Source organism: Rhinoraja longicauda, chromosome 13 (genome assembly GCF_053455715.1).
Source record: "Rhinoraja longicauda isolate Sanriku21f chromosome 13, sRhiLon1.1, whole genome shotgun sequence".
Taxonomy (NCBI): domain Eukaryota; kingdom Metazoa; phylum Chordata; class Chondrichthyes; order Rajiformes; family Arhynchobatidae; genus Rhinoraja; species Rhinoraja longicauda.
The window spans coordinates 31,467,927-31,495,742 of record NC_135965.1 but is presented as its reverse complement, the minus strand read 5'-3'; the positions used below and the strand labels follow the sequence as shown (position 1 = coordinate 31,495,742).

At 43.0% G+C, this 27,816-nt stretch overlaps 1 protein-coding gene across 1 annotated transcript; it reads left to right on the top strand.

The window, feature by feature from the left end:
* The first annotated feature begins 1 nt into the window (after nt 1).
* klhl30 (kelch-like family member 30) lies at nt 2-27,217 on the top strand. Its single transcript, XM_078409971.1, has 8 exons — nt 2-318; nt 2,101-2,927; nt 10,917-11,067; nt 13,568-13,654; nt 18,627-18,782; nt 21,624-21,812; nt 23,795-23,940; nt 25,492-27,217. Exons 2-8 carry the CDS (start codon nt 2,154-2,156, stop codon nt 25,738-25,740), a joined length of 1,752 nt encoding a protein of 583 aa, XP_078266097.1. The 5' UTR covers nt 2-318; nt 2,101-2,153; the 3' UTR covers nt 25,741-27,217.
* Nucleotides 27,218-27,816: the final 599 nt, after the last annotated feature.

Here is a 27,816-nt window from a genome sequence, read left to right as displayed (position 1 = left end):
CTGCACACAGCGGGAGCATGATGGTGTAAAAAAAGACACAACACCCACACGGCTTTGACAGCTCAGCTCCTCGCCCGTACAAGTCCTCTGTTTCAAGTGAAGTCTACAGTTGGTGAAGAATCTGCCAAAAAAAAAACATTTTTAAACTTCCAAGAAATCATTTGAAGAGCTGGAATAAGTTTGTGCTCGGGGTATATGGGAAGCGTTGGACCAGATTGAAGAGCTCTGCTGGGAGGAACAAGATTTCAAGGAAAATCGCTGCTCGTCCATGGAGCAAAAGACCTTGGAAAAGTCTCTCAGCCCCGAATGTGTTTGATGGTAAGTGCCAGGCCACAATTCCCTCCCACCTCTTCACAGGATTCTCCTTCCATTAACTGTTTCATAATGATTTGTGTCACATGCCTCTGCGATTTCAAAGCCGCTCTGGGTTTCACACGCTGTTTTGCTTCATGCACTGCTCCGTTTCAAAGATCGCTCTGAGTTACAAACTGCTCCATGTCACAGGTTCCCCTGAATCACAGGCCCCAAAATCTAAGAGGCCGGTTTGTATAAGAAGCTACCCTGAGTCACAGGCTGCCCCACGTTTCACAGGCCTTGCTCTATGTCACAGATCCTTCCCTTTCACAGGCCACTCCATGGGTCATGGACCACTGCGTGCCACAGGAACCTGCGTGTTTCACAGGCCACTCCGTGTGTCATGGATCACTGCGTGTCATAGGAACCTGCATGTTTCACAGGCCACTCCGTGTTTCATGGACCATGGCGTGTCGCTAGACCCTCCGGGTATCACAGGCCACTCCATGTTTCAGGGACTAATGTGTGTCACATGGACCACTGCGTGTCACGGGCACCTGCGTGTTTCACAGGCCACTCCGTGTTTCATGGACTATTGTGAGTCACACCACCCACCTTTTCACAGGGCACTCCGTGTTTTATAGACCGCTGGGCGTTGCAGAACCCTCCCTGTTTCCCAGGCCCGTCATGTTTCATAGACCACTGCGTGTCACAGGGTTCTCCGTGTTTCACGGGCCGCTCCTGTGAAACTGGTCGCTCCCCTGTCATCAGTTCACACGTCGCAAGCTGTTCCATGTGACAGGCTGCACAGTTCCCCACACCATCAGTGAGATGTCCACAACCTGCAACGTCAGGCAGGTTTCTCACTGTCACCACCCTCCCTGAGAGACACTGCGTGCACAGTCACTCCACTCCCACACCATCATTGAGACGTCCACAACCTCCAACGTCAGGCAGGTTTCTCACTGTCACCACCCTCCCTGAGAGACACTGCATGCACAGTCACTCCAGGAGACAGAGTGCCTCATCACTGAGAGTCAGGATGTTGCAGATCATATTGCCAGCTTCTCAGTAACACAAATATTTGAACTTCTCTGAAAGATACTCTCACGTCCGGACACCTTTTCGGCTTCTAACCTCTTAAGGAAGAAAGATATATTAATAAGCCCATTGACACTGCTTTTAGGATATCACAAAGTGTTTGCAGCTAATTATGTCATGGAATCATGGAGTCATACAGCTCAGAAACAGGCCTTCAGTTCAAGCCCACTCCAACCATCAAGCACTAATTACACTAATCCTTCACCAATCCTCTTGCCCAGAATAGGGGAATCGAGAACCAGAGAATATAGGTTTAAGGTTAGAGGGGAAAAATCTAATAGGAACCCGAGAAGCAACTTGGATATATGGAATGAGCTGCTCTATGAGGTAGTTGAGGCAGGTACTATAACAACATTTAAAGGATATTTGGACAGGTCCATGGATAGGAAGAATTTAGAGGGATATGGGACAAATGCAGGAGGTGGGATTAGTGTAAATGGAGCATCTTGGTCGATATGGCAAATTGGGCTGAAGGGCCTGTTTCCATGCTGTATGACTCTATGACCCTATTGTTGGTGTGGACCTGGAGCATCAGAGTGCTCAGCCCATGTACATTGTCGGAGGCAGCTGGTGAAGTTGTAGTCAGCTACCTGAGTAGACCTGAGAGGGCTCCTAGACCCAACAGCCCTGCCGATACCCGTTCCATGAGCAGTCCCCTGAGCTGTAAAGTAATGGTTACTTCTCTGCTTTTGTCCGCTTTTGCAGGCGATGGCCGCCACCGGTCTGTAGAAGAATCCGACTTTCTGCAAGATCCCAAAATGGTGCGGAACGTGGATGACTTTGACTTCTGCCTGCCATCCCACTCACAGAGCCTCCTGGAGGGGTTGAGAACCCTGAGGTCCAACCCCAAACTCTCGGATGTTACCCTGCTGGTGGGCGGCCAGGAGTTCCCCTGCCACCGGAGCGTGCTGGCGCTCTGCAGCATGTACTTCCACGCCATGTTCACGGGGGAATTTGTGGAAAGCATCTCGGCCCGGGTGGAGCTCAAGGATGTGGATCCGGCCATGATGGAGACCCTGATCGGCTTTGCCTACACGGGGAAGCTGACCATTAACCAGCAGAACGTGGAGTCCCTGACCCAGACCGCCAACCGGCTTCAGTTCAGCGCAGTGCAGAAGGTGTGCAGTCGCTATCTCCAGCAGCAGATGGCCCCCACCAACTGCCTCGGCATCTACGAGTTTGGAGTGATCTATGGGTGTCCAGAGGTCATCGCCAAGGCGCACTCCTTCCTTCTGGAGAACTTTGAGGCGGTGTCCCTGAGTGAGGAGTTTCTGCTGCTGGGCATCGAGAGGCTCCTGGCCTACCTGGGGGCTGAGATGTTGCAGGTCCAAGAGGAGGAAAGCCTGGTCCAAGCCCTCCTCAGGTGGATAAGGTACAACGAGGTGGAGCGGAGTTGCTTCCTTCCCAAGCTCTTTGAGCTAGTACACCTTCCACTGCTGAATGTGGAATATCTGAGAGACCAGCTCTTGCCTGACAAACTCATTCAGGAGTGTGAGCACTGCAGGAAAAGGATTGAAGGCTTTCACAACAAGGTAAGGGTTCATGTTTATTGTGCCAACTGACCCAAATAATTTATCGAATAAAAAGAGATTACTCCATGAAAAAAACATGAGCTTCAAGAGAAACAATGTAAGAAGAGAGCTATTTCAGCCCATCAGGTCTATGCTGGTTCACAGTGCAATCCCTTCCCCTACAGTCTAATTTTCTTTGTAATCTAGTCTGCCCACATTCCCATCAGCTCCCTCCTGATTCCACTACCCACCTGTACATTTGGGATAATATAGAGCACTTAATTCATCTACTCAATTCATTGCCTTTGGAATGTGGGAGGAGACCAGATTATCAGGGAGAAACCCACGTGGCACAGAGGAAGCATGCAAACTCCATACAGACAGCACCCGAGGTCAGGATTAAACCCAGGTTTCTGGGTCTGCTAGCCTCAGAGCTGAGCTACCCTTAATAAACAACTTCCTATCTTTGAGCATTCTGCCTTTGGGGTGGCGCAGTGGTAGAGTTGCTGTCTTGCAGTGCCAGGGACCCGGGTTCCATCCTGACTATGGGTGCTGTTTCTATGGAGTATTTACGTTCTCCCTCTGACAGTGAGGTTTTACTCTGTGCGTTCCAGTTTCCCACCACACTCCAAAAACATTCAGGTTTATAGGTTAATGGGTTTGATAAAATTGCAAATTGTCCCTAGTGTGTGAGATAGTGCTAATGTACGGGGTGATCGCTGTTTGGTGTGGACTCTTTGGGCTAAAGGGCCTGTTTCCACATTGTATCTCTAAAGTAAAAGTCTAAGGCCTATTTCTTACCTCACTCCACCCCATTTACCACCACTCATTACTTATTATCCTTGGGCTTACTGTCTTCTATTGGTTTCCAAATCTGTATTTGAAAATTGTCATCTATGATCTCAGATCTATCATCTCAAACTTATCCATAGTTTACCGTATCACTATAACCTCCTCTTTTCCACAAATCTTTGTGCTCTTCCATTTCTAACCATGGATGGTAAGTGTTCCCTCAGCTGCTGAGACTCTGGAATTTCATTCCTCAACCTTTTAATTTCCACTTCTTTTTCCTCTTTTGACATTGCTTAAAACATCTCACCAACTTCACAAACTTCCACAACTCTCACCAATTTCTATAGATGCACCATAGAAAGCATTTTATCAGGATGCATCGCAGCTTGGTTTGGGAACAGCTCCATCCAAGACCGCAAGAAATTGCAGCGAATTGTGGACGCAGCCCAGACCATCACACAAAGCAACCTCCCATCTATTGACTCCATTTTTACCTCACACTGCCTCGGCAAGGACAGCAGCATAATGAAGGACAAGTCGCACCCAGGCCACTCCCTCTCCTCCCCTCTCCCATCAGGCAAAAGATATAGAAGTGGGAAAATGCACACCACCTGATTTAGGGACAGTTTCTTCCCAGCTGTTATCAGGGAACTGAATCATCCTACCACACCCAGACAGCGGTGCTGAATTACTTTCTACCTCTTTGGTGACCCTTGGACTATCCTTGATTGGACTTTTCTGGCTTTACCTTGCACTAAACGTTATTGCCTTAAGTGAATCTATTTACTGTAAACGGATCGATTGTAATCATGTATTGACTTTCTCCTTACTGGTCAGCATGCAACGAACGCTTTTCTTTTTATTTTATTTATTTATTTATTTATTTATTTATTTATTTATTTTTTTGAAAAGCATATGTACAAATAGAAATAAGAAAAAAACCACATTTGTTACAAAGTTCTTACATAGCTTCAATTTTTTAATTTTTGAAGAGAGAAAGTAAAAATAAAAATAAAAAACTATAAACTTGGGGAGAGAGAATAAGAGGGTTAAAAAAAAGGATCTAACAATAAAAATTAACGGGAGTAGATCCGGGAGACAATAACCACAGTTGTACATCCAACCCCTAACTCAAGTTTCAACTTTTAATTTAAATTTTTTATTTTAGTCCTGTGCCAAACCCATTTACTTTTCTAAAAATTCAATAAATGGAGACCATATTTTTAAAAATAACTCAGGTTTGTCGATTAAGGCAAACCTTATTTTTTCCAAATGCAGGGTCTCTGTCATTTCCGTAGTCCACATTTTAATTGTGGGGGTTATTGGTTTTTTCCAAAATTTAAGTATTAATTTTTTCACAGTTATTAGACTGTAATCAAGAAAATGTACCTGACTTACTGTAAAATTTGTAGTATGTTCTGATAATCCTAATATAATTAATTTTGGGTCCATATCTAATTTTTTATTAATAACTTTAGAAACTATTTTAAAAATCTCCAACCAGAAGTTTTGCATTTTTATACAAGTTACGAAAATATGAGTTAAATTAGCTTCTTGAAATTGACATTTATCACAAATAGGAGAGATACTAGGAAAAATCCTATTTAATTTCGTCTTCGAATAATGTAATCTATGTATTATTTTAAATTGTATTAAGGAATGTCTAGTATTCAATGAACATTGATGTATATGTTGTAAACTTTCATCCCATATATCTTGCATTATAAATTGATTCAATTCGTCCTCCCATGCTCGTCTATAAGATTCTGATGATGGAATGTCAGTGTCAAGGAGAGTATTGTAAATAAAGGATATTAATTTATTTGAGTTATAATGTCGATTCAGGCATACATCAAGTGTTTCTGGACCTCTAAACTTATATTCATGCATGTGTGATTTTACATAATCTCTAAGTTGTAAATATCTAAAATAATTATTAACATGTAATCCGTACTTCTGCTGTAAATCCTGAAAAGAAAGAAAAGTTCCCTTATGATAAAGATCTCCCACCCTTTTGATTCCATAACTTTTCCATTGAGCAAAGCCTCTATCTAAGACAGACGGTTTAAAAGAAGGATTATTCACAATAGGAAGGAAAACAAATAATTTACTCAATTTTAACGTAAGCTTTAATTGTTTCCAGGTACGGATAACACTATGTATAATGGGATTACCTCCATATGTTTTTTTATTTAAATTTATTGGAGCTAAGAGGATCGCACCAATATCGAATGGTAAACAATCCTCTTTCTCCATCTTTAACCAATCCGGTTGTTGATCAGAATCATCCAACCAGCAGGTTATATTTTTAATATTAAGCGCCCAATAATAAAATAAAAAGTTAGGTAAAGCAATTCCTCCATTAATTTTAGACTTACATAGATGTCTTTTATTTATTCTATGAGTCTTGTAGTCCCAAATAAAATTAGTAACAATTGAATCAATTTAAAAAAAAAACTTTTTTGGAAGATAGATCGGAATTGCTTGAAATAAGTATAGTAGCTGTGGAAGAAAGATCATCTTTATAGCATTACTACGACCAACTAATGATATAGGGAGTGTTTTCCAAAATTGGATATTTCTGTGTAATTTAGCGAGTAAAGGAGGAAAATTTAATTTAAATAAAGAAGTATATTTCCTAGTCACGTAAATTCCAAGATATTTAAACTTTTCATAGGCAATTTTAAAAGGAAATTGTTGAAGTATGGCCGGATTATGCTCCATTATTGGCATAATTTCACTTTTATACCAGTTAATTCTATAACCTGAAAATGAACCAAATTGAGTTATGAGATTTAATAAATTCGGAATGCTAATTTCTGGCTTTGTAATATATATTAATACATCATCCGCATATAAAGAAATTTTATTGGTTGTATGTTTAGTGTTATAGCCATGAATATCTGAATTTGATCTAATACTCTCAGCAAGTGGTTCTATAATAAGGGCAAATAGAAGTGGTGATAGTGGACATCCTTGTCTACAACCCCTAGCTAAATGAAATTTAGATGACAGCATTTGATTAGTTAATATTCTAGCTGTTGGGGATGTATATAAAAGTTTCACCCATGATTTTCGCTAATATCTTCTGATCAGTATTTAAAAGAGCTATCGCCCTATACGAACCAGGGTCTTCAGAATCCTTATCTTTTTTAGGAATGAGGATTATTGTTGATTCTGTCAGAGTTTGTGGTAATCTCTGTTGTTTAAAGGCGTGACTATATACGGTTTGCAAACGTGGAGAGATCAAACCACTGAATTTTTTATAAAATTCATTATTTAAGCCATCAGGGCCAGGAGTCTTCCCATTTTTCATGGATTTAATGGTCTCTTCAACGTCTTTCATAGTTATTTCTGCGCCCAGTAAATTTCTATCACTCACATTCAAACCAGGAAGGTTACATTCCTGCAAAAAAATTTGCATCTGCGCAGAAGTATCTGTTATTTTTGATGAATATAATGACTGATAAAATTGCAAAAATCTCTGATTAATATCCTTAGGTAGTTTAAGCAAATCTCCATTTTCTGAAACGTGACAATAAACTAAACTGATCTTTCGGACCAATATTTTGTTCACCCACCTTAATGTTTCCTGTTGTGACCCAGCATCATGTTTTATTTTTTAATAACACTGCCTGGAAGCACGATGAACTGTTTACTGCGAGTAAGATGCTTTATAAATGGGAGATGACGTTGAGTATCCGGGAGAGAGTTACAAGTTGGAATGTAATCAGTGCCGGACATTTTTGAGATACGGGATGACCAACATTGAGTGATTCAGTTTTACATGTGACTAAGAGATGCCTGGCATCACAGCCTGTAATTTTATCAAGGCCGGCCAGTGGTTTATATACAAAGAAAAGATCGCTGGAGATTAATTCCAGCCTGAAATTAAATCAAGCCATCTCCTTGACAGTTCTAAATTGCCTATGTTTTGCTCTGATAGTTTTTGATGTCACGACAGCATTTGGTTTCTTCCAGCAATGACACCTTGTGGTGGTTTCATTGTTGAGTAACTTTATACTGTTTTGAATCTCCAGTGTTATCCGAGAAGGAAAAAATAACATTTTGTGCTATTACCTTACAACGAATATTGTATAACAGGCTGGAAGTATCTTTGGATCATGACTGCATAGACAACATATGACTGACTAGAAAATTATGTAGACCAATCATTAGACTTATTGCAGAGCGCAGCATTAAAACCATATTTAATCAGCACCCAGACCCAGCTTGCATGGAGCCTCAAAAGTCCATGGATAAATTTTGTTTCACCATTCAATTTAAGTGGGATATTCGGCGGTTAGAAAAAATACATGGTTATGTAGTGAGGTTTAGCACCACAACATCCAAACTTGAGCAACAATGGATTTTTATTTTGTGATTTGGCCAAGAATCCAATTCCATTCCTAACATGAAGAAGAGAAAAAACTGCAGATGCTGAATCTGGAGCAAAGAAAACAGGGAAAGGGTCTTGACCTGAAACATTGACTGTCCATTTCCCATCCATAGATATTGCTGCACCCACTGAATTGCAACTGTAGTTTGTTTATCGCACTATTCCCGGCAAATTGTCAAGTATTACTTAAAGCACAGGGACAGGACATGCGGTCCAAATAATCAAAGAATGTCCATGCCACCCTTTCTAACATCTGTTTACCTTCTATTCCCTTCTCCTTCTTCAGCATATCAAGTTTCCCTTTGAAAATACCAATACCAGTTTTCTAGTTCCACAACTCAGTCATTCAATGTAGAAATAAGGGACTGCAGATCAAAGATAATAGAGCAGTACAAGATAGACCACTCCGTCGAAATCACCTATACTGAAGTGTTGTACGCAAAGGAGCCATTTTAGTAAGTAAAACCCTGCCTCTCGCAGTGTAATCAGTGTTTTGGGGAACAGTATGTGTGATGATACCATTAAAATGCAGAATATATCTCATCTATCAATTCACAGATTTTCGTTATTTTTCTTTTAAAATGTTACTGCAAGTTTCTGCCTACTAAAATAGTGCCATGTCATACTACGGTTTTTAGGGTCGAGTGGCCTATCTTGCTCTGCTCTATTAACTTTACTGCAGATGCCGGCTTACAAAAAAAGGCACAAAGTCCCCAGGGGGTCAGACTGATGAAGAAGGATCCCGACTCGAAACGTCACCTATCCACATTCTCCGGGGATACTGCCTGACCCGCTGAGTTACTCCAGCACTTTGTGCCTTCTTCAGTCATTGCATGGCCAACATTTCACTCCATAATTCCTATTATTTTTTTTTACATTTATGAATTTTAGTTCTCAGTGACTTTGCTTCTCTTCCTCCAGCTCACCAAATGCCTTCATAATCCTGAAGTCCTCAATTGTCACATAGTCTTACTTTGGCAGAAGAAAGAGCACCAAGCTCTTAAAAGGATTATTAAGGGGTTGGACACATTAGAGGCAGGAAACATGTTCCCAATGTTGGGGGAGTCCAGAACCAGGGGCCACAGTTTAAGAATAAGGGGTAGGCCACTTAGAACGGAGATGAGGAAAAACCTTTTCAGTCAGAGAGTTGTAAATCTGTGGAATTCTCTGCCTCAGAAAGCAGTGGAGGCCAATTCTCTGAATGCATTCAAGAGAGAGCTAAATAGTGCTCTTAAGGAAAGCGGAGTCAGGGGGTATGGGGAGAAGGCAGGAACGGAATACTGAGAATGATCAGCCATGATCACATTGAATGGTGGTGCTGGCTCGAAGGGCCGAATGGCCTACTCCTGCACCTATTGTCTATTGTCTAAGCTCTGTTTAGTTTCCCTAGTCACCATAATCATTTGTAGTACTATTTTCATAAATTAGGTTTTGCATATTCTCCATTGTTTCTGTATCCACAACCCTACATTGTGTTCCAAGTAAAATTTAACCAAGGATCACTGCTTCTACAGATTATTCTCTTAGCAATGAACTTCACCATCTTGATGCATTTGTAAATGCTTTCGCTAACCCATGTCGCTATTTTCAGCAATCTTTGTAGACAATCCCCTAAATCCTTCTACCCTAATTCTTATTTTCCTAATGTCCACACATTTTCAAACAAGAGTCACTGAGCATATATAGAAACACAATTGCTGAACCATTTGATTTGTCTCCTCCCTAGACCTAAGATAGAAACATAGAAACAGAAAAATAGGTACAGGAGTCGGCCATTCGGTGCTTCGAGCCAGCACCACCATTCAATATGATCATGGCTGATCATCTAAAATCAGTACCCCATTCCTGCTTTTTCCCCATATCCCTTGATTCCTTTAGCCCCAAGAGCTAAATCTAACTCTCTCTTGAAAACATCCAGTGAATTGACCTCGACTGCCTTCTGTGGCAGAGAATTCCACAGATTCACAACTCTGGCTGAAAAAATGTTTCCTCATCTCAGTCCTAAATGGCCTACCTCTTATTCTTAAACTGTGACCCCTAGTTATGGACTCCCCCAACATTGGAATCATTTTTCGTGCATCTAGCCTGTCCAATCCTTTAACAAATTTATGTCTCTTTTATATCCCCTCTCATCCTTCGAAATTCCTGTGAATATAAGCTCAGTCGACCCATTCTTTCATCATATGTCAGTCCCGCCCGCCATCCCAGGAATTAACCTGGTGAACCTACGCTGCACTCCCTCAATAGCAATAATGTCCTTCCTCAAATTTGCCAGTGCCAGAAACCCAGGTTCGATCCCGACAATGGGTGCTGTCTGTACGGAATTTCTACTTTCTCCCCCTGACCGCACGGGTTTTCTCCAAGATTTTCGGTTTCCTCCCACATTCCAAAAAAGTACAGGTTTGTAGGTTAATTGGCTTCGGTATAAGTGTAAATTGTCCTCGAGTGCGAAGGATAGTGTTAATATGCAGGGATCACTGGTGGATGTGGACTCAGTGGGCTGAAGGGCCTGTTTCCATGCTGAATCTCTAAACTAAACTAAACTAGACTAGACTAGTGGGTGCTGGGGTAATGGCAGAGAGGGTGGGTAGGTCAGCAGTGAAGATGCTCTGTCTACCACAGGGCCAGCTGTAGAACCTAAAACTTTATAAATGAAACATTTCCAAATTTACCCTGCATACTTAGCACGAGGTCTCATGATGAGGGATCCTTTGCTTTCTTCCAGTTTCAGAATTGTATTGTTGAACATTCCCAGTTGCAAAAGTGCTGAATTCTGCATGTGGCTGAAACTGTCTCTGCTCTTCATTCCTCTGCCTTAGGTTGAAGCCCAGCAAAGACCTGAACCCGGTCTCAAGAAATTTCAGGAGGTTCTGGTAGTCATTGGAGGACGGGCATTGGAGGACTCGGATGAAGATTATGAAGATAATGAGATCTTGTCAAAAAATTGTGCTTTTTACAACATTAGGACCAGTGAGTGGTGCTGTGATATGTACAACGGGATGTTCTGTGGATGTAAGGGATGGCAGATAATTATAGTGATTAAACCTCGGAGGATTACTACTCCGACAAAAGCTTTTCACTCTACCTCGGTACCAGCGACAATAAAAAACCAAAACTAAAATAAAGTAATACATGTCACAACCTAAAAATATAACAGTTTGATTGCTTCTGTTCACATTTCATTGTGAACAGTTGCATATTGAACAAGAAGCCAGATTATTATCTGAATGGTGTCAAATTAGGAAAAGGGGAGGTGCAACGAGACCTGGGTCTCTCTGTACATCAGGCACTGAAAGTAAGCATGCAGGTACAGCAGGCAGTGAAGAAAGCAAATGGCAAGTTGGCCTTCAGAGCGCCAGGATTTGAGTTTGGGAGTAAGGAGGTCTTACCAGTGTTGCAGTGCTGATTTTTTAGGTGCCGGAGCTGTCACTGGTGCCAGAGCGGCCGCTGTTAAAATTCCCCGCTGTTTATTTTGGCTTTTTTCTTTACAGAGGTGCCGGAGCGGCGCTCCTGTGATCTCTGGCAGCACTGCACCCCTGGGTCTTATTGCAGTTGTACAGGGCCCTGGTAAGACCACACCTGGAGTATTGTGTGCAGATGTGGTCTCCTAATTTGAGGAAGGATATTCTTGCTATTGGGGGAGTGCAGTGCAGGTTCACCAGGTTAATTCCTGGGATGGCGGGACTGACCTATGATGAAAAAATGGGTCGACTGTTCTTTTTTTCACTGGAATTTGGAAGGATGAGAGGGGATCTTATAGAAGCATATAAAATTCAGAAGAGATTGGACAGGCTAATTGCAAGAAAAATGTTCTCCATGTTGGGGGCCAGGATTTAGGTTTATTTCAAAGAGAATGGGCTAATCAGGGACAGGCAGCATAAGTTTGTTCACGGCAAGTCATGTCTTATTGATTTTTATGGGGAGTTTTCAAAGATGATTGATCAATACAGGGCAATGGATGTTGTCCACTTAGACTTTACTAAGGCAGTCAACAAGGTCCTTCATAGTATGCTGATGCAGAAAATGAAGATATATGGGATTGAAGGAAGACAGGCTAGTAGTGGAAGGGTGTTATTTTGGCTGGAGGTGGTGCTCCATAGGGATCATTGCTGGGGCTCTTGTTTGTGATTATATATAAATGACATGGATGAAAATGTAGATGGGTTGGTGAGTGAGTTTGCAAATGGCACAAACATTGGTGCATACTTGCAGAAATTGAAGGAAACTATCAAAGGATACAGCGGGGTATAGATTATTTACAGATATGGGCAGAGAAAAGGCAGATGGCAATTGTGAGGTGTTTATGGAAGGTTAAATGTAAGGGGAAAGTATACAGTGAATTGCAAGTCCATAAACAGTATTGATGTAAGGGAGATCATAGAGTCCAAGTTCATGTCTCTCCGAGATTTGTACCCCATGTATAAAGTGGTAAGAGAGGCATGTTGAAGGATATGCATATCAGAGTGTCATTAGTTGAAGCATTGAGTACAAGAGGCAGGAAGTCACATTGCAGCTTTATGGAACTTTTGTGGGTAGTTCTGGTTGCTCCATTATAGTATGGGAGCCTTTGAGAGGGTACAAAAGAGGTTTACAGGATGCTTCCTGGATTAGAATCTATTAGCTGTAAGGAGAGGTTGGACATACTTGAATTGTTTTCTCTGCAGAGTTGGAGGCCGAGGGGAGACGTGATAAAAATATACAAAATGATGAGAGGTATAGATATGGTAGACAGAAGCTTTTACCCAGGGTGGAACTATCAATTACCAGAGGACAGAGCGTTCAGGTGAGAGAGGGAAAGTTTAAAAGAGATATACAGGACAAGTTTTTTATACAAAGGATAGTAGGTACCAGAACACATTGCCAGGGATGATGGTGGAAAGTAGATAATGGCAATTTAAGGGGCTTTTAGATACACACTTCAATACGCAAGAAATAGTAGGACATGGATCATGTACAGGCAGAAGGGATTATCTTAATTTGACATCATGTTCAGCACAGACATAATAAGCTGAAGGGCCTGTCATGTGCTATACTTTTATATGTTCTGTGGTTTTAATGTTTGTTTATAGCAGATCCCCGATTTTTTTTTCATATAAATTTAGGAGTACGTTTTACAGATTGAGAATTGTGTTGCAAAATTACAATTGCACAGACAGATTTACATCTCCAGAGAGGAATGTAGTAGGCTCAAATTATTATCAAATAATACTTAGCTTGCACGTGAGCCCACCAACCCAATATTCCAGCAGTGGGACAGGGAGGGACAGTGGGAGTCTGAAAGAGGGTCTCAACCCGAAATGTCACCCATTCCTTCTCTCCAGAGATGCTGCCTGTACCACTGAATTACTTCAGCACTTTGTGTCTATTCCTGCGGTGGCTTCTGGATACTGGGTGCTGCTAGGATTTGAATGCAATCTTTCAAGATACGGGTGATGATGTTGCTGCTGATCTGTTGCCCTTCCATCCCCAGAGCAGTGGTCCGTTCTGCCAGACTTCCCCGATTATAACAAGTGGGGATTTGCCATCACAGCACTGAACAATGACGTCTACATCACGGGTGAGTTATTAGATACATTCAATAGAAACTTGTGCAAGGAAGAGCTAGCCTTTACTTGTCACCATTCACTTCCTCAGAATATCCCAAGAAATGTCACAGGTAATAAATAGATTTAATAACACACGCTGCATCTGATGGGTGCAGTGGGGAGCTGCAAACAGCAGTAAAGTGACTAAACAGTTCATCTACGTCTGGTGATTTTGGATGAACCCTTCAAACAGGCCTAGAACTTTAATCTTTCTCTAAATAATTAGAACGGAATGGGATTTTAAAATCTCACCTGAAAATAAAACGTTGGGCAGTAAATGTTAGTTTAGCCAATATGATTAAACCTTGCTTAATCCTCTGATGTTCTTCTGAGCCAAAGAGTGCACAAGAAGTGTTCCCGGTCAGAGCAATCTGGATCTTCCAGTCTTTTTGAGTGATTTCTCAAAACTTGATCAGAATGCATTTTTTCAAATGTTTGTAGAATTAACTATAATGATTGGACCAATTGGAACTTGGTAATACCCTGATGAGATCAGATAATGATATGGATCAAACATAATAATAATAATAATAATAATGCATTACATTTATATAGCGCTTTTCATATACTCAAAGACGCTTTACAGAGATTTAGAGAACATAGGGAAATGAATAAATAGATAAATAAGTAAATAAGTAAATGAACAGAGGAAGGAGACAGAAGGTGAGGTGACCTTCAGTGGTTGAAGGCAGTACTGAACAGGTGAGACTTCAGCGATGTTTTGAATGTGGTGAGTGTGGAGGAGTCTCTAACGGTTTGGGGTAGTGAGTTCCATAGGGTGGGAGCAGCGATGGAGAAAGCCCTGTCCCCCCAGGATCTGAGTTTGGTCCGGATGTGGGGGGATAGGAGATTGGCAGCAGCAGAGCGGAGGGTGCAGGTGGGAGTGTACTCTTCCTGAGCTTTATGACCTAGGACTGCTCTGTAATGTTGCTGGTAGAGTGGCTGTCTCACCACTCCAGTTTGATTCTGACTTTGGGTGCTGTCTGAGTGGAGTTTGCACGTTTTTTCTTGTAAAAATATAGGTTTCCTCCAGGATTCCCAGTTTCCTTCCATATCTCAAAGACATGTTGGTTGTTAGGTTAAATGGCCATTGTAGATTGCTCTCAGTGTAAGTGGGAGAAGTTATGCTGGGGGACTGTTTAAGGTCATGCGTGGGAAAATGAATTGCAAGGAAATAAGTGGGAGAAAGGGATTCAAAGGTTCAAAGGTCAGTTTATTGTCACGTGTACCAATTATGGCACAGTGAAACTTGAAATACCATACAGCCATACTAAAAAAAAAAGCAACAAGACACACAACCACCACAGCGGATTCCCCACATTCCTCACTGTGATGGAAGGCAAAAAAGTTCAATCTCCTTCCCCTTTATTCTCCCATGGACGCGTCAGTCGATCCATCCGCAATCTGGGCAGTCGAAGCTTCCGCGTCGGGGCGATCGAAGCTCCTGCGGTGGGGCGATCGAAGCTCCTGCGGCTTGGAGCACCCGAAGTCAGTCTCTAGCCAGGGATCAGGAGCTCCACCATGTTAAAGTCCGCAGGCTCCCACGGTAGGAGCTCCAAAGGTCGATCCCCGACAGGGACCACCAGCTCCATGATGTTAAGTCCTGCAGGCTCCCGTGGTTGGAGCCCCCGAAGTCGGTCTCCAGCAAAGGCCAGCCAGCTCCTCGATGTTAGGCCACAGTGGGGATGTTGATACGATATGGAAAAAAATTGCATCTCCGTCGAGGTAAGAGATTTAAAAAAAGGTTTCCCACAACCACACCCTCCACATATACCAAGCTAAAGAACACTAAAGCATACATTTAACACATACTAAAAAACAACAAAGATGGAAAGAACGAGACAGACTGTTGGCGAGGCGGCCATTGCGGGCGTCATTATAGGATTGATGGCATTCCTCTAAGAGTACCATGTTTGATGGGCCAAATGGCCTCCTACTTTGTTGTAAAGTGTGATATCGTCCCACTATTTCAGCACATTTATGGTCAGTAGGATCCTGTGGTTTACAGTGCCTTGCTACAAGATTGAATTGGCTGCTTGACTCGGATGAATGAGCTTTATTATGAGATTCCTGCTTAGTCACGGTCAATTATAGCGCACACAGATTATTGCAGAATTTTAAGTGTCAGATATGTTAGTGTGGTTTTCTTTGACCTTCAGCATTGATTTTAAGAGGCACTAGTCAGAAAGCAGATTGGACCTGCAAAAAACAGACATATCTGTAAGGTGGATTAATTGTCATTGGGAATTTCTGGGATTTGCACTCATTTACTGCATTTGAGGAACCCCTACATACTGAGATGGTTATTTTACAAGGATACTAATGGGCACATTTTAAAAACTTCTCAAGATAATTATTTTACTTTACTAAGAAACTGACTTCTGTGTCCTAATGCAACTAACAAAAAGTTTTGTATAAAATTAAAAATTATTTTCAGTCATTTAAAATCAGTTTATTTATGGGTGGTGGATCAACACTGAGATTAAAACTGCCTATTTTTTGTGATAAATCTATGTTCAACAAACTCCACCAAGTTATCACTCTTGGGTATATGCAAAAATAAATTTAAAGCAGAGTTGTTTTTATTGGAAGTTTGTTTTAAAACTCTTTCTGATTCCATAGGCAAATTAACATTGGATGATGTATGAATGAGCTGGAATAGATATTCAAGGAAAACAATCTCTTTCCAAAATTACTACTATTTGTGTCCAGCCTAATGATTGTGGTCAAAGCAGAAACCTTATCCCTCTACCTCTGCCAATGGGATCTTTGCAAGCAGTAAGGTGACACGTCTAGTGGATCGAAGATAGGCACAAAATGCAGGAGTAACTCAACGGGTTTGACAACATCTCTGGAAAAAAGGAATAGGTAACGTTTCATGTTGACACCCTTCTTCAGACCCTTCTCGACCCGAAAGATCACCTAATCCTTTTCTCCAGAGATGCTGTTTGACCCGCTGAGTTACACCAGCTTTTTGTGTTTATCTTCGGTTTGAATCAGCATCTGCACGTCCATTAGATCTATTGCCTCAGACCTCCAGAGATCCCAGTTCAATTCTGACTTCTGCTGCTGTTCTCTATGTGATCATCAGGTGCTCTGCTTTCCTCCCATTCCCAAAGACAAAGTAGTTTAATTGGCCTCTGTAAAATTGCTTCTAGTGTGTCTAGTGTGTAGGAAAGTGGTAGAATCTGGGGGGAGTTGATGGCAATGTGGGGAAAATAAAAACATTGGATTAAGGTATAATTATTGTAAACAGGTGTGGTTGATCGACGCAACCTGTGGTGGGCTGAAGGTCCTGTGAAATGCTGCATCTGTAACTTTAATATGACGTTGCATTAGCATGGATTAAAACATAAGCAAAAATGTCATGACAGATAGGAATGCTGCAGCAACTCAGCAAACAGATTTGTTGATAGCCACCATCCCAGTGTGTTGGAACAATCCCAAGAAATATGTTGTGGATGTTGAAAGTGGATAGTCTTTCAAAGTAGTCATGGATACTCCATCAGGGTTGGGGAGAAAGCGAGTGGGCAGGGCAGATAGGATGGATTTCTGGACAAAATCCCAGGAAGTGGAGCTACCACCTGGCACTGGGTTTAAATCTGGGAGGCTTGCTATTGCCATCCACCATGTTCAATGAACCTATCTGTGCTCCATGGCATATTTCCTGCAAAAGGATACAAATTACTGAAGTAATCAGCGGCGGGTCAGGCAGCATCTCCAGAGAACATGGATAGGTGACATTCTGGGTTAGGAGCCTTCTTCAGACTCTTCTGTCTGAAGAAGGGTCCCAACCTGAAACGTCATCTATCCATGTTCTCTAGAGGTGCTGCATGACTGCTGAGTTACTCAAGCACTTTATGTCCTCTATGCAAACCAGCATCTGCAGTTCTTTATTTCTATATATTTGCTGTAGCTGGATTCTGGTAATGATCAAACGAAGGGAGCTGGAATTTGCATCCCAAGATATTGTGAGATTAGTTCATGTGCAATAATTCAGAGCTCTGTCCACTAAACTGGGGGCCTCACAGTATTGACCAGTGTGAAAAAATCCTTCCTGTCAAATTGGAAACAATAATCTGCACAGCTAAAAAGGGCACAGAGCACAGGAAATAAATTCACTTCTTCATTTATTTCTTGTGCTACCTGCAAGGAATTTTCATTCATAGAGTCATAAAGCATGGAAACAGGCTCTTCAGCCCAACTTGCCCATGCCGACTAACATGCTCCATCTACACTAGTCCCACCTGCCTGCATTTGGGCCATTTCCCTCTAAACCTATCCTATCCTTATACCTGTTTAAATGTTATTTAAATGTGATAGAACCTGCCTCAACCATTGCCTCTGGCAGCTTGTTCCATATACCTACTACCCTTTGTGTAAAAAAAGTTGCCCTTCAGGTTCCTATTAAGTCTTTCCTCCCTCATCTTAAACCTATGTTCTCTGGTTCTTGATTCCCCCATTCTGGATAAGATACTCTGTGCATTCACCCTATCTATCCCTCTCATGACTTTGTACACCTCTATAAGATCACCCCTCATCCTCTTGTGCTCCAATGAATAGTGTCCTAGCCTGCTCAACTGCTCCCTATAGCTCAAACCCTCGTGTCCTGGCAGGCAACATCTTTGTAAATCTTTTCTGCACCTTTCCAACTTGACAAAATCTTTCCTATAACATGGTGCCCAAAACTGAATACAATACTCTAAATACTCACCAATACGACATGACCTCCCAACTTCTTTATTCATTGCTCTGACTGTTAAAGGCCAATATGCCAAAAGCCTTTTTAACCACCCTCTAAACTGGCAATGCCACTGTCAATGAACAATGTACCTGTACTCCTTTTTCTCTATGCTCCACAACACTTCCCATAGCCCTACTGTTCACTGTACAGGTTGTTAAGCAAAGATCAGTTGACAAACAGTTTTACTTTTGTCCTTCCAGGAGGCTCCAGAGGCAGCAAGACAGATACATGGTCGACCACCCAGGCTTGGAAATTTGATTCCAAAGATGGGGCCTGGAAGCCCATCGCTCCAATGCTCAAACCCAGAACTAACCACACGATGGCAGCACTAAATGGAGAAATCTACGCCATTGGAGGTAGCATAGTGGCATGAAGCAAAGAGCGACACGCGGAGGAAATTGGTGTTACGAACAAGCTCTTTTATTGCCATTGTGGTTAGGTTTTCCAGGAATACAAATCAATTTCACGCTTGTTTGTTTATTGTGGCATAGAAACGTTGATATTCTAATTTAGCAATACCCCATTCAAAGAGTTCAGTGTAACCCTGGAGACTAGTTTCCACCTCTGTCTGAGGTAGCTCACACTATGACAGAAGAAAGTTCATTGAAGCATTGTAGGTACTGTAAGTGTTAAACATATCAACTGAAGTAAAAAGGTTCACAGTTAAATTTAACTGAATTCAATGTTATTAAGTCACATTGACCAACCATTTGGATACACTCTGCATTAGATCGGGGAAGAAGGGCTTCTGGGCTGTACATTATAAGGATCTTTGGGACACAAGACCAATAATATAGCAGAGGACGGAGAAGGACAAAGGTCCTCGAGGCAGTGGAGAAGGCAGGTCTCGGGCAATGAAACAAAATGCTGAGATCTGGCAGGGCTCCAATGCAGAGCACTGCTGGGGTCTTGGGTTCTCCAAACTAAACTAATCCTAATCCCACTTTTTGGCCCTTGTTCCATGGGCCTTGGTTACAGCCATTTGTGCACGCATCCAAGTACTTTCTCAACGTGATGAAAGTTTCTGCCTTAATCCTTGTTCACAATGGAGTCATAGAGAGAAACAGCACAAATCTAAATCCTACGATCAGATCCACACCAACCATCAACCCACCCATTTATACTAATCCTTATAATAACCCCATTTTTTTATTCTTGCCATTTTCTCATCAGCTCATCCCAGACTCCACCACTATGGGGCGTTTCCAGTAGCTGATTAACCTATCAATTCATATATCTTTGGGATGTGTAAGGCAATCAGTACACATGAAATAAACCCATGCGTTCATAGGGGGAAGCTACAAACTCCCCACAGACAGCTCCGATGGTGAGAATTGAACTCGCATCTCTGGAACTGCGAAACAATGACTTTACTAGTGCTCCACCATGCCACCTAGTCCTTGCCTTGTTGCACCTCCCCACAATTTTGTTCAATAATTATTTTCAGGATATCCCTGTTGCCTTGTGTGTTTTTCTTGGGGTGATCATAATTCCCACTGAACTTGGGCATCCCAAATGCAATTTCATTTTCTTGGAGACAATTCGGGGATTCATGAGTAAAACAGTTCTCCTTGTGGGAGAACCTCTTTCCCTGGCAAAAAAATCCAGAGATACTTCTGAGTGCAGTGAGGATTTAACCCTGCTTGTTGCTCTTATTGCACGGGACGTTTTGATATAGAAAGCAGTAACAAGCCTAATTAGAAACAATATTGCCTGAGGATTCATTTCTTGCTAATATTCCCTGCAGGTATTGAGATGCAAGGCAAGAAACATCTGTTTTCTGGGTGTTTGGGAAGCATATAAAATGTCCTAATACAGCACGGCGGCATGATGGCGCAGCGGTAGAGTTGCTGTCTTACAGCGCCAGAGACCCGGGTTCGAACCTGAGCACATGGGTGCTGTTTTACGGAGCTTGTACGTTCTCCCTGTGACTGCGTGGGTTTTCTCCAGGTGCACTTTGTGTCTTCCTTCGATTTAAACCAGCATCTGCAGTTTTTTCTTACACATTTTCTCCAGATGCTCCGGTTTCCTTCCACACTCCAACGACATGACGTTTTGTAGGTTAATTGGCTTCAGCAAAATTGTAAATTGTCCCTAGTGTGTGTCGGATAGTGTTAGTGTACGGGGATCGCTGGTCGGTGTGGACGTGGCGGCGCCTAACGGCAGCGGCTGACTAGCAGTCTGTCCGTCTTTTTTTTGTTGAGTGTCGGTGTTGGGATGATTTTTATATATATTTTTTTGGTTGTGTATGTGTGGGAGGGGGTGGTGGTGTGTGGGGGGTGGGTGTGGGTGGGTGGGTGTGGGGAACTTTTCTCTTCCTCACGGCGCGGGGTGCGGCTCGGCTGCGGGGCCTAACATCCCCCGGTGCGGCTCAGCCACTGGACTTTACATCCCGGTGCGGCTTGGCCGCTGGACTTTACATCCCGGTGCGGCTTGGCCGCTGGACTTTACATCCCGGTGCGGCTTGGCCGCTGGACTTACATCGCCCGGTGTAGCTCGGCTGCGGGGCTTAACACCGCCCAGTGCAACTCGGCTGCGGGACTTTACATCGCCCGGTGCAGCTCGGCTGCGGGGCTTAACACCGCCCGGTGCAACTCAGCTGCGGGACTTAACACCGCCCGGTGCGGCTCGGCTGCGGGACTTTTCACCGCTGGTGCGGCTCGGCTGCGGGACTTAACACCGCCCGGTGCGGCTCGGCTGCGGGACTTAACACCGCCCGGTGTGGCTCGGCTGCGGGACTTTTCACCGCTGGTGCGGCTCGGCTGCGGGACTTAGCTGCGCAAGGCTTGGTCGCGGGCCTTTCATCGCCCGGTTCGGCCGCGAGACGTTTCAGCGCCCGGTGCGGGGACTGTGCGGGTCGGTCGGGGACGAGCTGTCTGTCCGTGGGCGTGGGGAAGAGAGGGGAAGTTTTGTTGCCTCCATCACAGTGAGGGGGTGTTTGGAGTCACTGTGATGGACGTTTGTGTTGGGGTTATGTGTCTTGTGTTCTTTTTTTTTTCTATGACTGCTATGTAGTTTCGTTCGGTACATCGGGACCGAACGACAAATAAAGCTCTGTTATACCTGTTATGGGCTGAAGGGCTTGTTTCTGCGCTGTATCTCTAAACTAAACTAAACTAAAGTAAACTAAACTAAACAGCAGAAGGGAATTAAGTTGTACTGTTCTGTAATGAGGTCTGGCACTTTCTGAATTGCAGGGACGACATTGGATGTTGTGGAGGTGGAACGCTATGACCCCTACGTCAATAGCTGGACTCTGATTGGTCCCACAGTGAAGTACGTGACTAACTTCACAGTCACAGGATGCGGGGGAAAGCTCTATGTGATTGGTTCATGTGCAGCCAAGTACAATGTACTCACTTTACAGTGTTACAATCCTGTCATCGGTAGGTCCCAGTTTGATTCCCAAGAAGCAGAAGTGAATGTACTACCTTAATTGTTATTTCTTTCAAATACCTTGCTGTATTTTATAACCTGAACGCCATTCCCAGTCCTTTCCTTTTCCCTTGCTTCTTTTGTCAATGGGCTGAATAGCTCCCTTGTGCACCATAATGACTGTACACATATAGTCATTGGGCAGCTTACAACCCAGCGGTATGAATATTGATTTCTCTAACTTCAAGTAACCCTTGTATTGCCTCTCTCTCCATCCCTCCCTCACCCTAGTTGCCATACTAGTTTCACTGTTATTTCACTAGCAAAAGAATATTATTTCAGCGACAGTGAGTGTTGGAATCACAATCTAAACTGTAGAAATGGTGACAACTCAAACTCATTTTGAAACCTTAGTAGGAAAGAAAACTGCAGATGCTGGTTTAAATCGAAGGTAGACACAAAATGCTGGAGTAACTCAGCGGTCAGGCAGCATCTCTGAAGAGAAGGAGTGGGTGACGTTTCGGGTCGAGACCCTTCTTCAGTCTGAAGAAGGGTCTCGATCCGAAACGTCACCCATTCCTTCTCTCCGGAAATGCTGCCTGACCCGCTGAGTTACTGCAGCATTTTGTGTCTACCTTCATTTTGAGACCTTGTTCCTTTTCTTCTATCCTACATGTACCACAGTCATTCATATGTTGAAGTCATTGAGTATATCATAGCATAGGAAGTAGGTGCAAATAGTACCAGATGGTGTGGAGTAGTGTAGATACTCCTGCAGTGTTTAATAGTGGAATGTCCCAGGAATGTCGCTGGAATAATATTATTTTGCTACAAAATGTCTTGAATGTATTGTGCTAGTCAATAGGTTTGCAGCACCTGGTGATGGAATGATGGCATGGCGCTATGTTTAAAAGAACAAATATAGATCGGAGCAATCCTCATTTATGTATCACCTACTCTGCAGATTGTAGCTGCCAACCAACTCCCACTTTTTAGGTTTCCCCATTAGCTCCAGGATAACTGTTGGCATGCTAACATCATGACCCTCAGATTTCTTTCTTTTAAAATTCCAAAAAACCTATGGAGCCATCTGTGTAGAAGACAGGAGAGAATTGATATTTATTTGCATTTCTTTGTGATCTGTGAAATGGTGGGAACTTGCAGTCGATGGCATCAGAATCACTGGCTAACCTTGCTTTTCTTATCGAAGAACCCTCAGCATGTTGTTGCAGTGGACTTTGTAGATAGTGCACAGTGTGTCCACGCTGCATTAGCGGTGGGTGGAGTGAATGCTTAAAGCAGTGATGAGCTGCTCCACAAGTAGCCTGCAACATCCTGGATGCTGTTAATGCTTTTGATTGTCACAGAAGCTGCACTCAATCGGACAAATTCAGAGTATATCAACATAGTTTGTGAATGGTTAAAAAATAATTTATGGAGTCAGGAGGTTAGCCACGTAGAGGAATGCATGACCTCTGACATGCTTTATTCAGCACGGTGTTTCTGTGGCTGTTCCAATTGCTTCTAGTGACCACCGGCATCCCCTGCTGTGGATGGCCAGAGACTTGGGAATGATCACATCATTGATTGTCAAGGGAAGGTGACAAGAATCTTTCATGCTGGAGGTGATCTTTACCTCGCTTATGTGAGCTATATGTTACCTGGTACTTATCAGCCAAGCCTTTATGTCATCAGGGTCTTTCTGCCTGTGGGAATTGAATGCTTCATTTTCCGAGGAGCTAAATGCTAAATGGGCAGCACAGTGGTGCAGCGGTAGAGCTGCCACGTTACAGCGCCAGAGACCCAGGTTCTATCCTGACCACGGGTGCTGTCCGCATGGAGTTTATACATAAAAAACTTCCTCTTGCTCCAATAATCACAAACCTTTCACCTTCCTTCTGACCATGCTTCTTTCAACAGCATATTTCACTGTTCCCATCTTAAAGTGACTTGAATTTAAAAAAAGGTTGTGTGTTTAATTTTCCCTCTGCAGATAACTGGAGTGTCATTGCATCTCCCTTCATTCCAAAATACCTCTCATCTCCCCGGTGTGTGGCAGTGGATGGAGTGATTTATTTAATTGGAGACAACACAAAGAAGGTCTACGCATATGATTCCGAGGCCAACATCTGGCAGAAGGTAAGTGACATCTTCTTTTCTTTCTCCTTGTCCTCCTTCTTCTTCTCAAACTTTCTTCCCCTTCTTTGTCTACTTCTTCGATCCCCCTCAGCATCAAGGAAATTTGCTTGTTTTCGTATAAATGGTTCCGAGCATCTTGGAAACAAGCCTCATCTCTCTGAGATTTCTGGTTTCTTGGAAGTCCATTGAGGCTGACGTGAGGACCACAGTCTCTTCCAGAGATAGGAGAGAAAGTGCCTGACGTGCTAGATCGTGAGGTCTAGCATTTACACCGGGCTTCTGCGTGCTCCTGATGCTTTGACACAGGGTGCTCATTACCATCATCAATGCTTCTTCTCTACTTCGTGCAGTCATGGGCCAGTGATTCCCAGGAGCCAGTGGAGATGCTTCATCTTTTGAAGAAGCCTTTGAGCACATCCTTGAATCTTTTTCTCTGTGCAACAGGCAATTCCTTCACATGAATGAGTTCAGAATAAGAGTCTGGTGTCAGGAAGGCCAAGCGACAGCCCAGTGTAGCTGACTGAGTCTAACTTGGGCCTTAATGTTTGGAGACTGGCCTGGAAGAAGACTCGGATGTTGGATTACTTATCCTTCCGCTGAATTTGCAAAAAATTGGAAGAATCTACATTGGTGATGTTTTTCCAGTGACTTAAATTTGTCTGAGTCTTGGAAGCATAAAATGAGGACATCGAGTACTGTGGCCTGGTAAATGGTGGAAAAACTTTGGAGAATCAGGAGGTGAGTTACTTGCTGCAGGATACCCAGCCTCTGCTGCCTTATTAATATGGCTGTACCCCATATTAATGTGGCTGGCCCAGTGGAGTTTCTGTTTAATTCAGAGAAATATGTGGGAAGCACAGGTATTGTGTGTATCAAGTACTGTGTGCAGTTTTGGTCTCCAAATTTGAGGAAGGATATTCTTGCTATTGAGGGCGTGCAGCGTGGGTTCACTAGGTTAATTCCCGGAATGGCAGGACTGTCATATGTTGAAAGACTGGAGCGACTAGGCTTGTATACACTGGAATTTAGAAGGATGAGAGGGGATCTTATCGAAACGTATAAGATTATTAAGGGGTTGGACACGTTAGAGGCAGGAAACATGTTCCCAATGTTGGGGGAGTCCAGAACCAGGGGCCACAGTTTAAGAATAAGGGGTAGGCCATTTATAACGGCGATGAGGAAATACTTTTTCAGTCAGAGAGTTGTGAATCTGTGGAATTCTCTGCCTCAGAAGGCAGTGGAGGCCAATTCTCTGAATGCATTCAAGAGAGAGCTAGATAGAGCTCTTAAGGATAGCAGAGTCAGGGGGTATGGGGAGAAAGCAGGAACGGGGTACTGATTGAGAATGATCAGCCATGATCACATTGAATGGCGGTGCTGGCTCGAAGGGCCAAATGGCCTACTCCTGCACCTATTGTCTATTGTCTATTGTCTATTCAAAAAGGTGTATCTGGTGTATTTGAGGCATGTGTGTACAGTAATACACAATGTTCATGTACTTCATATACTGATGTACATGCATGCTTGATCCATTGCTTTATTCATTTTTAGGTCCAACTGCTCCACAAATTACATGAAAATGGTGGCATGGTGGCGATTGCTGGGAAGATCTATGTTACGGGTGGCCACTGGAAGGGAATGGAAGGTGACTACAGCGTGGAGTTGGAAGCGTATGATTGTGGTAAAGATGTGTGGACTATTGATAGCTTCCTGCCACGCCTCTGGTTTTACCATGGGTCTTGTTCCATTTTCATTGACACGTCCAGGTGGACTGAACAATTTCCGATAAACAACACCTAGTCAACACTTGCATCTCCTCCTAGCCTGAGGGCTCACACAATTAACAGCAGTTCAAGAGTGTGTTATGGAGCTCACTGTCCCAAAGGGTTTTATACGTTGTACATGCTCACTTTTGCAGCTTTGCCTTCCTGTCTGAAGCGATTTTCTACAAAAAGCCTCTCTCAAGGCCTGCCATTGAATGAAGGGTATAAGCTGTAGTTTCAGATACCATATCGTCTATTTTCTATTATCACCTTGCCAATCACCCAATGTGTCCACCAGCTCACACAAGATTTACCCAAACACGTTTCACTTCATAACTGGAGGCACAAGATTGCAGATGCTGGAATCTTGAACAAAGATCAAAGTGCTGAAGTGCTGAAGGAACTCAGCGGGCAGGGAAATGGAATATGTATATGGGAGGGGTGGGGGGGGATTGGTAGAGGTGGCAATTGAACTATACCTCCATAGTATCTAATGGATGGCATCAAAAACACACAAGACTGATAACAAAAAACAATGACTAAAAATAGCGAGGGAGAGAGAGAGGAAACTTGTTCTACCATTCATATGAACAGACATTGTACTTTTGAATGTAATAATATTATGGGAGCTCTTTAGTATCTGTGGGCATCCATTAGTCATATGTGTTTGTAACCCAGGAATGCCCTGTATTCTCACAGGCAGAGACTCCCATAACATTTAAGAATGATCTAGGTGATACTTGAATCACCAAGGCTTAAACAACTACCGACTAAGTGCTGGTAAATTGGTAAATGGAACTTGTACCAGCTGAAAACCCTCGCCATGACAGGGAGAATGGATAAACTCCACACAGACAGTACCCGTAGTCAGGATTGAACCCAGGTCTTTGTAAGGCAGCAACTCTATCGCTGCGCCCCTGAAGTTGGCCACAAAGCTGATCACTTTCCTCTTCTAATTCCAAAAGTAATGTCAGAGTAATACAGCATGGAAACAGGCCCTTCGGTCCAACTTGCCCACACCGGCCAACATGTCCCAGCTACACTAGTCCCACCTGCCCACGTTTAGTCCATATCCCTCCAAACCTGTCCTATCCATGTAATGCTTTGCATTGAGAAATTGTGAAAGATTTATTTAAATGTTTGGAGCTGTATTCTTCTTTCCTATCTTTGCTTATGACTTAAAATCTACTAAAAGAAGGCTGTCATATTTGCTTCTACACAGCTGGCTTTGAAGCACTGACAAAGCAATTTGTCAGACATCAGAGACACAAGAGGCTGCAGATTCTGGAGCCAAAACGCAAACTGCTGAAGGAACTCATCAGGTCCTGCAGCAAGTCAAACATCCTAATAATTCAGGGACACGACCCAAAATGAGGACAATCTCTTAGCCTCTGCAGATGCTGTTTGACCTGCTGAGTTCCACCAGCAGTTTTTTTTGTTAGATATTATTTCTAACTGGAAAGCAATGAATTCACTCACATTTGCTTGAACTGAATATTATCAGATGTTTTTAAGTGTGGTATTTTGCTTTGTTTTCTTATTGAAAGCTATGAGCTGTTGGAAATATTTCAATAAATAACTTTTCAAAATCAAAGTTCTGTTTTACCTTGATCTTTGCAATGAGAGTATTTCTGCATAAGTAGTTTGGGGAACTCAAATTGTAACACACAAGAAATGAATGGTTACTGAGTGTGATCACAATGCATGGCGGTGCTGGATCGAAGGGCCGAATGGCCTCCTCCTGCACCTATTTTCTATGTTTCTATGAATGCACTTGGTGGAGGGAATCGCAACTGAGCAGAACCACCCATGGAGGGAGTGGCTTCACGTGAGGAGGAAGACAGGTTAGTTTAATAATAGTAATAATAATTCATTTATTTTATATAGCGCCTTATCGGGTGCTCAAAGCGCTTTACAAAAACAATTAACATAGAAACAAACAGACAAACTATCCTGAAGGAAAAGCGGCGAATACACAACGCCAGCGTCCTCTCACGTCAGGGTCCGGCAGTAGACATCAAAAAGCACAAGACACACAGATATAATTTTTACACAAACAGCCATCACAGTGATTGCTCTAGGCATACCCTCACTGTGATGGAAGGCAAAGTCT

What these genes read in the sequence shown, in the direction of transcription:
- klhl30 (XM_078409971.1), top strand. Translation starts at nt 2,154, where the DNA reads ATGGTGCGGAACGTGGATGACTTTGACTTCTGCCTGCCATCCCACTCA. An exon ending in TTGAAGGCTTTCACAACAAG is followed by an intron (nt 2,928 to 10,916) that starts GTAAGGGTTCAT and finishes CCTCTGCCTTAG; the next exon opens with GTTGAAGCCCAGCAAAGACC. An exon ending in CAATGACGTCTACATCACGG is followed by an intron (nt 13,655 to 18,626) that starts GTGAGTTATTAG and finishes TTGTCCTTCCAG; the next exon opens with GAGGCTCCAGAGGCAGCAAG.